Source organism: Acomys minous (assembly GCF_964271855.1).
Source record: "Acomys minous genome assembly, chromosome: 5".
Classification (NCBI taxonomy): Eukaryota; Metazoa; Chordata; class Mammalia; order Rodentia; family Muridae; genus Acomys; species Acomys minous.
The window spans coordinates 19,405,382-19,420,369 of record NC_140494.1 but is presented as its reverse complement, the minus strand read 5'-3'; the positions used below and the strand labels follow the sequence as shown (position 1 = coordinate 19,420,369).

The 14,988-nt window shown below is 38.3% G+C and overlaps 1 protein-coding gene across 2 annotated transcripts in view; it reads right to left on the bottom strand.

The window, feature by feature from the left end:
* Positions 1-1,559: 1,559 nt before the first annotated feature.
* The window catches only part of PLXDC2 (plexin domain containing 2), a 400,556-nt gene continuing 387,127 nt past the window's right edge, over positions 1,560-14,988 (bottom strand). For both annotated transcript variants that reach the window (XM_084783674.1, XM_084783673.1), the window contains exon 14: positions 1,560-6,332. In XM_084783674.1, coding sequence (XP_084639800.1) covers positions 6,216-6,332 — 117 coding nt within the window. In that variant the 3' untranslated portion in view covers positions 1,560-6,215. The remainder of the gene's footprint in view (positions 6,333-14,988) is intronic.

Here is a 14,988-nt window from a genome sequence, read left to right as displayed (position 1 = left end):
TAAATGTAGAAAGGTCATGCATCTTACTTAAAATTAGATGCAAGTAGCTTCAACTTCCACTCACATTTTGAGGCTCCAATTTATAGATGAAGGAAATGAGCCAAGTCTGGGATACTCAAACTGTGATGTCAGGGTCATGGCCCTGGACTGAGTACAGATTGTTGCCTCAGAGATTATAGCTACAAGGTGTCGTTGCCTGACAACCTGATATCTGATGATCCAACAGCCAAATTTCAGATTTCCAAAGGTAGCCCATTTTCTGGTCTCCTCTTAATATAATTAGATCCTCTTAATAATTGTTAGAGAAGGATTTGGACAACTATGAGATAAAGCAGATGCTGGGCTGGGGTCAAACTTTTGTACTTTGAAGTCTGTAATTCCAAGCATTGTTATGAATAAAAATCCACATATGATAAAGATTAAATATTAAGGGAAAGGGGGCTTTCTTTAAATCTCTTATCTCCCTTCCCTCTCCTCCATCTCTCCTTACCACAGACTTGCAATGCTCTTGCCTCAGCCTCCTGCGGCTTGAAGTGCAGGTGTCCACCACCATTCTGGGCCCTGGCTCCTGAGAGAGTCTACTTACCAGGCAATACAAGACTTTTATAAGGGGATGCTTTGACCAACCTCTCCTCTTTCTCCATCCTGGGAATACTAATGATACCTATAGATACCTTTTGTTTGGAGGGATTTGTATGCTGTTGGATAATCAATAGAAGCCATGAAGGTGTCCCAATGCCCTACAAAGTATAGAACTACTTTGTAAACCTTCATTAGAGACATACAGACTTCAAATACCAAGGGTGTTGTGTTGAGGAAATGAATTTGTCCTCTGATAGAACAACTGCAGTGCATCGAAAGAGGTAAAGCTTTTTGAACGCACGGGTACTTCTGAGTCTAAAACCAAAGGTGCTCACCATTTAAAACATGGAAGGTATTCATACACGGAAGGGGAAGTTCCACTCTTGGTCTGATCAGTAAGAATTCAAGTGAATGGAAAAAAAATCTTCCTGGATCAGGCCACCTTTGAGCGTTTCTCCTCTTATTCATAAAATTAGCAGTTTATTTGAACTAGAACAAGTAGTTCTTTGAATAAAAAAAATGATGGAGTAATGCTGTTCCTATTTGCAACATTGTGTTTCAGGATTTTTATTGTATCATAACGTTATATTTAGTTATATATATTTATTTATGTTATATTTAGACTAGTTAATATTTAAGTTATGTATATGTGTGTGTTTGTGTATGTGGATGAGTGCAGGTACTCATAGAGAACTGAAAAGGCTGTTAGCTTCTCTAGAGTGCAGGTTACGGATAGTTGTGAACACTGTGGGTACTGTGGACCAAACACTGGTCTTCTGAAAAAAATATAGAAAGTACTCCTCCACCGAGCCATCTTTCCAGCCCCTTGAACTGTTTACTGTACACACACACACACACACACACACACACACACACACACACACACACACACAAATTATTTTCCTAAAGAACAAAATCTGCAGAGTAAAATTAATTGTGTGGTTTAGTGAAAGAGCAACTAAAAGCATGAATCAAAGTACTCTGTAAAATGTAAAGTGCTTTATAAAAACACAATGATATGAGTATATCATAGGTAATACCTCTGATCTCACAATATTTCCCATAAAACCTTCTTGAGACAAGAAGTTTCCAAATAGTTTCATGAACAAGTAAAAACTGTGATTATTTATGGGGTGGAAATTCTTCAATAGACAGTATTTGTTTTCAAATACAATTGAGAAACAAAGGCACAAAAACATTTAAATGACAAAGATAAATAGCATTGTAACCTGATGACCACAACAGAGGAGGTGGGAGAAGGGACACACAAGGACCCTACAAAAGATGGAATTTGAAACAGAACAACAGAATTCTCAAAACAGTAACAGCATAGAAAAAGATTGTTGCAGTGTTTCATACTATAGAATAGTATGTAGAGATAATCCCTACAGCAGATAAAGTTACTTTTTTCATGAATTACAACTTCAATTGTCTTAATTGCTTACAATGGAATGGAAGCAATAGCATTGGAAACAAACAAACAAAAAACCAATTGAGAATTTTAAGTTCAAATTAACTTTTGATACCAGAGAGAATTATTGTGTTGGTCTAAGCCTTGGTTTTCCCATCTGTAAAACGAACAAGTTACATGAGATGCCTTCCAACACTATGTATTGTCTGGACATGAGCATATTTTAAAATAATTTTATTTTTTTATAAAGTGTTTATTTGTAGAATTTACATCAAAGCAAGTTTCCCCCATATTTATATACTAATATCATAGACCTTTATATTTGTAATTGGAACAAAATAAATGTGAGATAACTAATGTTTTCAGTGTCATTTATTTTGTTTGCCAAACAGTTTCTGCTAAGATACAGGTATTCCTTCTGTTGTAAAGAGTAAAGTGGAAAACCAGAAAACACAAGAGTCCCTAAGTGATTCCACATAACAAAAAGTCCAGTCAGGTGGAGGAGACACAGGAAATTTAGCAAATAAAAGAAATAGTCATAAAAGAAAAACATGGAGAAACAAAACAAAGCAAAACAAAAAAACCACCCCACCAAAACCTAAAACAAATAATCAAACAAATGACAACAACAAAAAACAGGGACACAAAGAAATTTGAGTAGTTTTGCTATGGGCTTTGACATTTTCTCAAGAATGTACTGCCTTGGTTGTCGTGAGTTGCTCTTTGGATTGATGGGATATTCTTCCTTTGGGTGCAGTTTGGTGCTGGCCTTACAGATGTGTTTCATAGATCACACTGATATAAGGTTTTGAAAGTCTTTATATCTGTATATTTAATCTGTCTTCAAAATAATGTTGCAAAAAAGACAGGACAACATATTTAAAAATTTCTAACTTGAAAATTGATATTCATAAAGAATGAAGTGAGTTTTCCAAGGAAACATATGAAGACATAAAGCCATGTCAACTGTATTTTCATTTCTCTATGAGGCTTCTCTTAGATTGCAACAATTGTTTGAATTTATCTAAGAGCTATCAGATTTCCTTCCTTCCTTCCTTCCTTCCTTCCTTCCTTCCTTCCTTCCTTCCTTCCTTCCTTCCTCTCTTTCCTTCAGGGGCAAATACTTCAATTGAAACACTATAGTACTTTACAGTGAAATTTTCTGCAATGTTGTGTGTAACCAACAGTTATAGCCATGAGCCATGTGTGGCTATGGCTTACTTGAAATGTGACCAGAGGACTAAATACAAATTGTGTTAAATTTAAAAATCACTAGCCATAACTGGCCAGTAGATACACTAGTGAACAGCACTGCTCTAGAGCCTACATTTGAGAGTCTACTAAACACCCTAGAAATCTTACAGCAAAGCCACTTGTGCTCTAGTGCCCTTTACCTTTAATCTTTATCTTTCTACTTGTTAATATACTTTAAGTCTCAACTGTTGCCAAACATGCCAATAAATGACCTATAAAATCTGATTGGCTGATTAGTAACTCTCATCACAGGTCACTACTCTTACAAATAATTAAGGTAAAATATCTAAGATCCTTTGTAGCACCACTTGCCTGATTTTCTCTTAAGGTTGTATGTATCCCATTCCTCTTTTTCTTCTTCTTCGTCTTCTTTTTCCAAAATGCTATTGTCATTCTTTCTTCATTCTCACAGAATGTTGTTGACTAAGGAGGTACTTGCGCCTACCCTTATGTAGTGCATAATCCATATAATGTATATACTGGACTCCTTTTTTAATTTTCTGGAAACCCTTTATGCCTTCCTCCGAAGCATACAGAAATCAACAACAAACCAGAAGCACAAACAGAGCTAAGCATTTCAGAGAGAAAAGGAAGTCTACCACTATTTCCCCTTACTCCTCGTGGATTAACACAAAGCAGAGCTTCTCGTTTCTCTCTCTCAGTCATCTTGTAACATTTCCACACAACGCAGCATCCTCTTTACTTCTAATTGTTTCCCCCTGGTACTTGGTGCTTTGGTATACTGAATAATTCAGAGGGTCTTGTATATTCATTTAACAGAATTATCGATTATTTTAAGTCTGAAATGGAAGATGGACTTTGAAGGGAATAAGGTTAACATTATTGCTTCAAGGAATTATGTAACAAGTGAAATATATATGTAAAGACATTTATGCAGTTGCCAATCCATTGCTGTTGGAAGCCATGCTTATTTGCCAAAGCTCATGAAGGCATCCGCATCTTGCCCTAAAAGAAAGTCATCTATGTGTACCGTAGTACCTTAGAATACCAGTTGCACCAAATACATTGGCAAGTCATTTGGTTATTGCTTTCTCACCAAAACTACACCGACAAGAATAAGCTGAGATATTTCATATAACTTGAGCATAGCTGGGGCACAGATTGTTATCACATCCTGCAATCCTGTTGCCCGCCTATCTTTCTTTTCTGACGTTTTGAACTAAGGCTAAGGAAAAGTTACCATCACAAACACTTCAAAGTGTAAAGTAAAATGCATGTGACAGAAAAGAAGCCTTGCTTATGTCCGACCCTGGGGATAATAACATGACACTCTGATGTCCAGTGTAGACATTGTACACAGATTGTAAACTATCGATGAAGTACTATTGTTGAGAATCTTTGCTTTGTGAAACCTGAATCTGCAAAAGTTGAGCACTGTACATCATAGGAAGCAGGATGTTTCTTGGCACAGAAAGTGAGATGTTTACAGGTCAAGCCATTGGTAGACTTGTACACTGCAGTACCTGAACTCATGTTGAGGGATATGGTTTAGATTAACCTCTTTCCTCCTTGGCTGGTACCTTTCTTTTCTTTACTTATGAGAATTTTTCAAAAATTGGACTGCAGTCAGAGTAGAAATATTTACAGCTGCTTCTTTGAATCAAGGAGGGAGGGGGCTGATATGAATGAAATGTTGGCTCCAATGGGTGGCAAAATGAGACATGCTGCAACTAAGTGGATCACTTCTGAAAGTAACATAAAAGGATTAAGGATTATTTTACAATGTTGTGGAAGGAACTCGCTGATGCATCTTGCATTTGTTTTGTCTCGATGACAAAATACACTCTTTAGAGCCACAAGAGCCTGCCTTGTGTTACTTATAAACAAAAATATATTTATATCTATATTTATGTTACTACTATGTGCTTTAAAGAAAATTACTGCATGATTCAGCAGGGTTATTCCATTATTCTTTTTTTTCTTTATCACCATGGATATGTTGACTTGAATGGCTTCTTAGACAGGGATTGACAAAGAAATGGGTGTTACATACAGACATGGTGGACTTTAAAAAACACATTTAAAATCCCTTCAAATATTTGTCTCAAAGAAATGATCACACCTGTCTTCCTCTTATTTCTGTCTGTTTCCATTAGCCAAGAGCAAATGAGGCTTTGTAGGACTCCAGGTAGGAGAGGAAGCAGCACCTTGGAAAACAAATCGCATTTTATCCTGGGGTGAGAGAATGGAAAACTTCCCTGGCTACTCTCTCCTCTCTCGTCCTTAGCTTAACATTGGGAAATCATGTCACAGCTCACAGAAAGGCTTTTCATGACCAAGGAAGAGGCAAGCATAGTTTGAACTGTTGAGCAGATGAAAGATTCACCCTAGGAAGTAATGAATTGTTGGGACACCTGCATGTAGAGCAAAAAAATAAAATCCTTTCGCCGAAAGTCATTTTGGAAAAGATAGAAAAACCACCGTGTGTGTTTGATTTTGCTCTCGTGTGGTCTGCTGTCCCCTGCAACCTTGAAACATTCATCCTTGCTCTTTCCAGGGAAAGTGCTCAGACTTTGGAACACAGTTATCTTTGAGACGTCAGAGAAGAACATTTGAACCAAAGGTGGAGATCCCTTGTGAACTAAAGCTTTATTTATTATCATTATTTTTTTCCTTGATCCCTTTGCAACCCTGCACCTACACCGAAATCATCGTCATCTTGTCACACTTCTGGCAAGTCCACAGGAGATGTTCCTTGTGGACCCTGGATGTCATTCCGCTAGGGAATTCTATCTTCAGTGTACATGGTGTCTTGTACAAGTCTGAGTTTTCCTTTCAATGTTCCTGGGCTGGGCTCATCCAGAAATCTCATCTCCCTTCTGGCTACAGCAGTTTAGGGCTCCTCTGTGTGTGGTTGTGGATGTGTGTCTGTTTGTCTTAAAGGTCTAAGCAAAGTTTTAGTCTCAACACCTGTAAGCCAGTACTGGTGCCGCTCTGTCCTAAAATCTTAGCACTGCTCTGATACAATAAAACCTTCTTTCTCTCCAACTGGTTCAACTTCTGCGTAGGCAGGATGTCCAGAGCCTCTTCGAAACTTCATGGCTGGCCATCTGCTTGGGCGTCTCTAAAATGTAAAACAGGAAATGCAAACATAATGAGCATTACAGTGAATGCTTATCATCAACAAATGCATAATTACCAGGCTTGGTAGGTAGAATGGCTTGCCATGTTCAAGGTCCTAGTTTCAATTTTCAACATCATGTATATCAAGTGTAGGTGGCACGTTCCTGTAATCCTAGCTCTAGAGAGATGAAGGCAGGAGGACCAGGAATTCAAGCCCAGTCTGTGATACATGAGTTAGAATATTTTCTAAGTCTTCTTGGTTGACTTCTCAAGGCATCACAGCAAGCCATTTCCTACAACAATCACCACCATTGGAATTAATATGTTATTCTCTGTAAGGTCCCCAAGCCTTGAGTCTCCATTCTGGTTCTACCAGTGCTTAGCAATAACAGTGTATTGGTGATACCTACTCTCAGACGACTGTAAATTTCTCAAAGGCAAGATGTAATTCATGCTTTATTATAATTTATGTCTGGAAAGTGTTATATACAACAAGAAAAATTAGGTCTTTAATATTCATAATTTACTTGTATTTTTGAATATATGAGTGTGTCTACATGAGTTTATGTGCACCACATAAATGCAGGTCCCCACAGAGGCCAGAGGAGTGCATCTGACTCCCTGGAAATGGAGTTACAGGTGGCTGTGAGCTACCTGCTGTAGGTTCTGGGAATCAAACCTGGGACTTTTACAAAACCAGTAAATTCTCTTATGATGAGCCATATCTCCAGTCCTTTACAATTTGGAGAAAAACAAAACAAAATGAAAACATTGCATTATTTTTGTGAGATAGACTGTTAATATGAAGCCCCAACTGACCTTGAACTTGTGAAATGTCTATCTCTGTTTTCTGAGTAATGGGATTAAAGTACCTTTTACCTGTGACTCTGACATATTATTCTTCTAGATGTTAGTATCAACATCACTTCCTTTATCATTAATTCAATGAAAAAGTACGGCCATAAAATTCTCTACCCATTCTTAGGACTGTGGTTTCAATTAGCTGTTATAATTCCTGGCAAATAAGATAGAGGAAATATCACTCAGACTGAAGAAAATCTTTATCAAGATAAGCACATCTATTTATGACTTTAATGTCCAAACTGTAAAGATGTCAAACTTTAAAAAATGGGACCCATCATCAAAGATTGTGAACAAACTTAAGACTATGAAGTTAATATTGCATGGGAGACATTAATTCTGAAACATAGGATATTTGTATTGAAAAGAAGAGTCTGTCTTCAGTGCTCCATCTATCAAACAAACCCACTGTGATTTCAAAATAGATGTGCTGAAATGAATTATTAAGATACTAAAAAATGCATTTCATGGCTACAGAGACACCAGAAATGGTTGCTCCATTTATCAAAGAGCCTGCAATTTTAACATAAATAAGGCAATAAATATTGAGGGAATTTTATTCCCATGTAAAGACTTTTAAGGCAAAAAAAAAAAAAAGGTTAAATATCAGTGTACATATAGTGGCACTTGGTATCTTGCTCTTGCTAGATTTGCTAATGACATGTCGACATCAATGATTAATGGCTGTGAGGTACATATTTTGCATGAAGCAGGAATGAGTATTAGTTTTATGTTCTGGAAAAATGCCAGTTGAGGCAATTATATTCTGCTTACTAATAACACTATGCACTGTCACCTTAACACTACATGGTAAGAAGGTCTGACGTTTATTAGCTGACTAAAGCGCATGAGGTAAGTGACATTGAATGTTCCTTGCTATCCAATAGAAGACATTAAAATTATGATGGGGGAGCAGCACAAAGCAGAGCAAGGCGCCCGCAGTGGGCCTGAAGCTCACCTGTAACAGATGCTTGCTGAGGCTCTCTCTGGAGGTGGGCACTGTTACTCATGGTTACTACCTATTTTAGGGGAAAGACTACATGCCTGGGACTTACTATTTATAGTCCTCATTCAGTTTCCATGGCTTCAAAACTGGGCTTCTCTGAAGCCATGGCTTTGCCAGGCAAGCAGCATTGTTAAACCTTAGCTTTATGTCTATTTTTTCTAAAAGGCAGAGAAGCACAATGGCTTTTGGGTCCTGCTGGCAAGAGCAGCCCCCCCAAACTAATTGCCATACCTCACACTTAAAGAGGCACTTCACTAGGAAGATGACAGGCATGCTGAGGGTGGCACTCAGGAAAGCTGCCTGTTAGTAAACTCTAAGGGTATTTTTATGCCTTATACCAGGTGGCCATTTGCACAAACTAGCAAAACTAGGGGACAGCAGCTAAGATGAACATGGCACCGCTATTAAGTACAAAGTGGATTTTGCCAACCATTGAATTACTTCCTCAAATTCAACAGTTTAAACAGACCTCGGCCAACATTTGCGGACATGATTTAACTTTCATCTTCCACGTAAAGCGTAGTATCAGTAACAACCAAGCCCCGTGCATCTTCATGCAACTTCCTTTTATATGAAAACAGTGGGATTGCTGTTCAGGTTCGTCATCGCACCCTCACAGTGGTGCAAGAAAGCTAGACAGAGTCAATACAGCACAAAGTTATTTTCAGAAGTCATTGTCTTGTTTAAATTTTCAAGTGTTAGCAATGAACTCAGGGTCTTGGACATGTTGGGCCAGTCTGCTACCCTGGAGAGCCTTCCCAGACTATTTTCAGATTTTTTTTTTTTACATATTCTTAAAGATTCATTCTTTTCCTTGATTTATTATCACTCATTTTAGAAACAAAACCGGAAACGCCTAATGAAGATTCGGAACCCCCTGAGGTACCTTGGCACACGTGATTTGCTGATCTAGTTGTCATTACCCACCTACATCTCATCAGTAAAGATGAGTGAAGTAGGTACATCACAACCAAAAACTTTCCAAGATATTTTCCATTTCCACAAGTAAACTCTTGTATTTCCTTCTTTTTGAAATAATTCAAAGAAATGGCATTTCTCATAGTAATATGTTAAAGTACTGTATTAAATACCTAAAACCTGGAAACTTGAAAGCTGAATGTTTGACATATTTTCTTTTAGCACTGACAGAATTCCAGAAATGGAAAACTCCACATCATAAATTTTGCTTCGTGAATGAAATGCCAAAAAAATTATGATATTATTTCCAGAATGTATAAGATACGTATGAACCAAATCAACTGTGTTTGGGATGTAAAAAACTTATTGTTTTTTTTTTCTTTTTCTTTGTTTTGTTTTTTATTTTTTTTATTTTTATTTTTTGTTGTTGTTTTTGCATTTTTTACAGTTCTTTGATGCCTCAATTTTATGACCAAAACTACCAAAGAGGAGTGAAAACTTTGCCAAAAGTCTTCTGTCCCTTTAGAAGACCTTCACAAAGACATGCGTAATGTCATTCCATGTCACAAAACCACACTATGGTGACTGGGTCATGTGTTGTCTCTGGACCTTTGTTTTCCTAGCTTTAAACTGGTATCCACTATCTCCTTCAAGAATCTAGGATCTTTATCCTTGCCTCCCCGATTCTACAGTCTGGGGGAAGCTAGTAACAGCAGCAATAATAATATGTCTGTACTGTGATTATTTAATTGTTGTTTCTCCTGCCTTGGTTTGTTGTAGAAATCCTAAAAGTATGGGGACATTGTATTCAGTCATCTTCACTGGCATGGTTTTCCTGTGCCTGTCTGCAGCTGCTCAGTGATCTGTTTAGAAGCACGCCATAGTCAGCTGTGACTTAACTGGATAAGTAAGTATTTAGTTCTCACAGAAAAGTTCTCAGTGCTGTTGCTGCAGTGTGAAACATCTACCCAGTGGGCTGGAAAGAGCATGGACAGAGGACAGTCAAACTCTAGGCATTGTTTTAGTCCTGCAGTGAACTCACAAGTTCACAAGGCTGATGAGAGAGAACCAGCAATTGAGGGAAGGGATCCTTTGACCTTCTGCCTTGAGACCCAGACATCGCTAAATCCACTGTCTTTTAAGAAGGCCAATTCGAAGTATTATGGGAACTGGCTGAGACCACCACAAGGTAATTTTCTGGCAAAGCAGAATGTGTGCTGAAAGCCCCACATTTAAACCAGAATGTGGCATGAGTCCATTACAGACACCCAGGGTATAATGCCCTCAGACTGATGGGGCACAGTGTGTGGGTGACCTTTAATTTCATTTCTGAGAATTTTTTTTTATTAATCACATTCAGAAGAAAATGTTTACAGTGATATGTTGGCACTGGGGTAAGTCAGGCAAGCAGGAGTTCTCCTTAATTACTCCTTCAGTACTATTAGTTGAACAGTCATTCAAATCTGTCTCAATGGTCCATGGTGAGATAATTAGTTGAAATACCCACAAACAAGTCTGTGGGGGTACACTCAGCTAGCAGTGTGCAAAACTGCGGCTGCAGACCTGTTCTCAGGTGCACGGAGGAGACAGACAGGGCTATCTGTAGGCTTAAATAGCCCCGAAAGAAAATAATTGGTACTTATGTCAAAGAAAAGGGTAAGTGTGAAATTCACAGGCCAAATAAAAAACACCCACATTCACCATAGTCTTTGATAGGCAGAAAATTGGGGCCCTGCTTTTTCATACCGCCTTCCCCTGTGAGCACAGGAAATGGGAGAGTGTTTGGAGTCACCTCCAGACACAGGACTTGGGCAAAAGCAAGTGGGTCCAGTGACACATATCATTTTTCATCTGAAAAATGAAAGGAACTGAGGCACAGAGGGGTTGGTTTCTACTTACTCTCCTCTTCAAAAATGTTAACACCATACTCTCTTCTCACTAACACAACCTCACCCAGTGCTCACTGGGCTCCAAGGAGCCAATGGCTACTTGCTTGCTTGCTTGCTTTCGTTTTTAATTAAAAACATTCTATGATTCATTCTTTTAAGTATTTTTGCAAGATTTATATTTAAATCTTCATATCTCACTATGAGCCCGCTGACCTCAAGGGAGCCTGTTCTCAGGTTTGGGAGGCCTAGGAGTCTGCATTTCTAACTAGCTCCCAGTGCCACGGCTACTGTGTCATGAGGCATCCACAGAAGGGCAAGGGTCAAGGGTCATCATTCTGGAAGGTAACTTAAAACAGGAACAGCATCTCAAGATGAGTGGAAGAATATGAATTTTGAACTTGTGTACCCAGCCCACAGACTTACCAGGAAAGAAAACACACATATTTTGTGGCCATATCAGCATTTCGACATTTAGCGTTGATAAATACTGACTGGGGAGAGGTAGGGTATATTTTTGTTTTTCGTCCCTTGAAACATAATCGTTTGTAATTTCCCTTATTCTGTGCTGAGTATTTCTTGGCTTAGCAAGTTACAAGGCAGACATTTCAAGACTTAACAAATAGTTATAAAAGACACCAGTTAAATTTGAATTTCAAATAAACAATTGACTTTTCAAGCTATGTTTAATCCCCACAAAATTAAACAAAAATGACTCAATAGTCTTTGAAATTCAAATATATTTAAGTGTCCTGTGTTTTATTTGGCAACCTCGCTGCATAAAAATACTGTCCCTGAGTTTCTGGCCAATGAAACTTACCATCTAATTAAAATAAAAAACTTCTGATTGAGGCACTGTCTTTGCCTCATAGATTCGATTTTTTTCTTAAAAAACAAAAGGAGTATCTTACTGCAATTTTTTAGAATTGGCTATGACTTTTCAGTAATAGTTCAATACATCTGTGACTTGAGATTCCTCATTTTTTTTTTTATATTTTCTCCTTTTCTTACTTTACTGTTTCATTTGGAATTTATATTCTAGAACTATCCTTTAGATGATCCAAAAATATTATTAGTAATTATCAATGACACAGATACAAATAAGAATATCTAAAACCAAGCATGCATCACCAACAAAAATCAAACAGTATGATTTTTCTCCAAAGTTAACCTAATGAAAGTATAAAGAAAATGAGTTTCCACTGAAAAATAAATTAAATACACTCTTCAATTAACATATTCTTATTTATAATTCTCTCTCATGTGGTGTGTGTGTGTGTGTGTGTGTGTGTGTGTGTGTGTGTGTGTGTGTTTTCTTCAGAGGCCAAAAAGGAGTGCTGCGTTTCCTGGAGCTGCTGTTTCTGGGGTGGGGTTGTGATCTGCCTGACATGGGTGCTGAGAACCAAACTTGGACCCTCTGCCTGAGTAGCAAATGCTCTTAACTGCTGATTCAGCTCACTCAGGGTTCAGACGTTCAATGTGAGAAGAAATGCTTTCAACTCCTACATCTCAAACACTTAATATTTTATTTTCTTTCCTTGTGAAGTGGTTTTCAGAGTAGACTGAAATTAAAATCCCTTTGAGAGGTGAAAGTAAAAACATAACTGATATTGAGAAGCCCCGATGACCTCATTTAAAGGCTTCAAGGAGGGCTTAGGCAAACACTTTTGATAAATGTTCCCCAGGGAGCCAATGATCAGTGTGGCTCAGCACCTCCCACTGTCTCCTCACTGTTCTCATCCATATCTGTCATTTCCTTCTCTGAAACTGTCTGGGGTATTCCCTCAACCAGGACTGCCACTTCATTTATCATCTTTGCTTATACAAACTACCCATTTCTGTTTATTTCTGTAAACAGGAAAATGGGCCAAATGCCCATGGGCAGATTGGAAAGTCACTTCTTACCCTGCTGTGCTATTTCAAATATTTCCTGCTGTATTATCGTCATCTCTTGATGCACTTTGGAAACACTGCTGTAGCTTCTGTTGTTGCCTTTGTATTGTGTCTATTTGTTCTGTCCTCTCTATAGACAACCTAAGGGCAAAGCGATAGAGTTGCTCAACTCTGAAATGTCTACAGCAGTGGAGTACCAAGGAGAATTGTCTCCTGGAGTGCATGCTCCTTTGTGCTATGTGTGACCTAACATTCCTTCTAGTAATAATCACAAAAGGGCATGGGCTAAGTATGAAAAATAAAAAATAAAGGAAAATTTACTTTCTGGGTTCTATTCTGTTGCTTTAATAAAACTCCAACAAAGAGTAAGTTTAGGGGAGGGAGGGACCCATCACTGAGAGGGATCAGAGTGGGAACTCAATATAGGAACTTGGAGCAGGAACCACAGAGGAATGCTGCCGTTCATAAGCTTATGTTACTTAGCTTCCTTGTATAGCCCAGGACCACCTACCTATGAACAGTGCTACCTCCCATGGGCTGGCACCTCACCTATTAATCAATAATCAAGGGAGATGTGACTTATCATCAACCTCATTTAGGCAGTTCCCCAGTATAGGCTTCCCTCTCAGATGACTCTAGGCTCTTTATGTCAAATTGACAACTACATCAAACTAGAAAACATTGTCACATGAAACGAGAAGGTAGGGAACTGAAAGTGCATCTTTTGAATAACAGAGAAAGGAACATGAAAGAGTATTGCCAAGCAAGTGAGAACCACCAAACTCAGAGGGCGATTGGTCCTAGAACCACTGAACCAAATCCCACAAGTCTTGTATTCTCATACATACAATTGTGGCACCAACAGGTTTCATTTTGAGTCTACTGTTTTGATGCAAGTGCACAAAATAATATCTCATGGTCTGAAGATCACTCTGTACTTAAAACAAGTGCCCAGGATCCTAAATACTCCAAACACACTCTCTAAATAAATGTTTGTCACAGAGTCGGGGACCAAGTATACACCTGGGTGTTCCAGGATCAGCATCCACATAGCAGTCCATTTACTCATGGGAAAATAATGAGACTATGCTAAGCTGACATTCCTATCAAGATTGTATTAGGAAAATGGAATAGTAGCAGAATCTACTCTTTTTAGCAATTAGTTTGGCAAAAGTTTTTCCAGAAGAAAATATTTCCCCAATAATGTTTAGAATTCCTGGCATATAATGTCATTTAAAAGCTAAACTTGCTTTAATTTTTACCCAGCAGTGCACCCTGTGATGTTCTTTTTTATTACCTGTACCTGGAGCAGCCTTGTCTAAAATAAGAACTAAATGGTACAGACAAGGAGACTCATAATGAGTGTGGGTGTTACTTTGCAGGAAGGTTAAACTATTGTACAGCTTCCATTCTCTTGAGGGCTATGCTACACTGATGACTTCTTCATTCATTACTGGCCCCTGGGCCCCTGTGATGCTCTGGCTGGCATGATGATAATGACCAAGAATGATTGGATTCAGTCACCCAGTAGAGATGCTGTTTATATACATCTATGCAAAACACTCCTGAACGGAGGGCATATATACTGTGCTTGGGAAAAGTCATTCATTGGCCTGTAAAAGTTTAAAGAACAGTTAACCAATAGTGCCATCACAAACCCCACAGGTAATATTTGAAAATGTGTAAGATCAAGTACTCACTGAAAAAATTCAACATTTGGTATGAATTTCAAGGAAAGGCTCTTTACTTGAAGTTGTGTCAATGGAAACGATCCCATGGACATAACGAATACAAAAGGCAGCCAGAGTGACACTCATCACTAATGAGCCACCCACTCCTACTACTTGAGGACATATTCTTGGTCTTTAGGATCTGCCAGACCCTGGTTTTGTGTCATTTGTTTCCAATAACTTTAGTAACATTTTTCTATCACAAGGTTACTTCCAGATTATTGTGAATTTATTCACTTTCACCCCTTCTACACTGCTCATTTGACCTCACCTAACCTCACCTCAAAGCAGTGACCTGGGAATCTTAGTGTCACATAGACATGTATCACCTCTATGTCCTTCAGCACAACATAGACTTTCGTT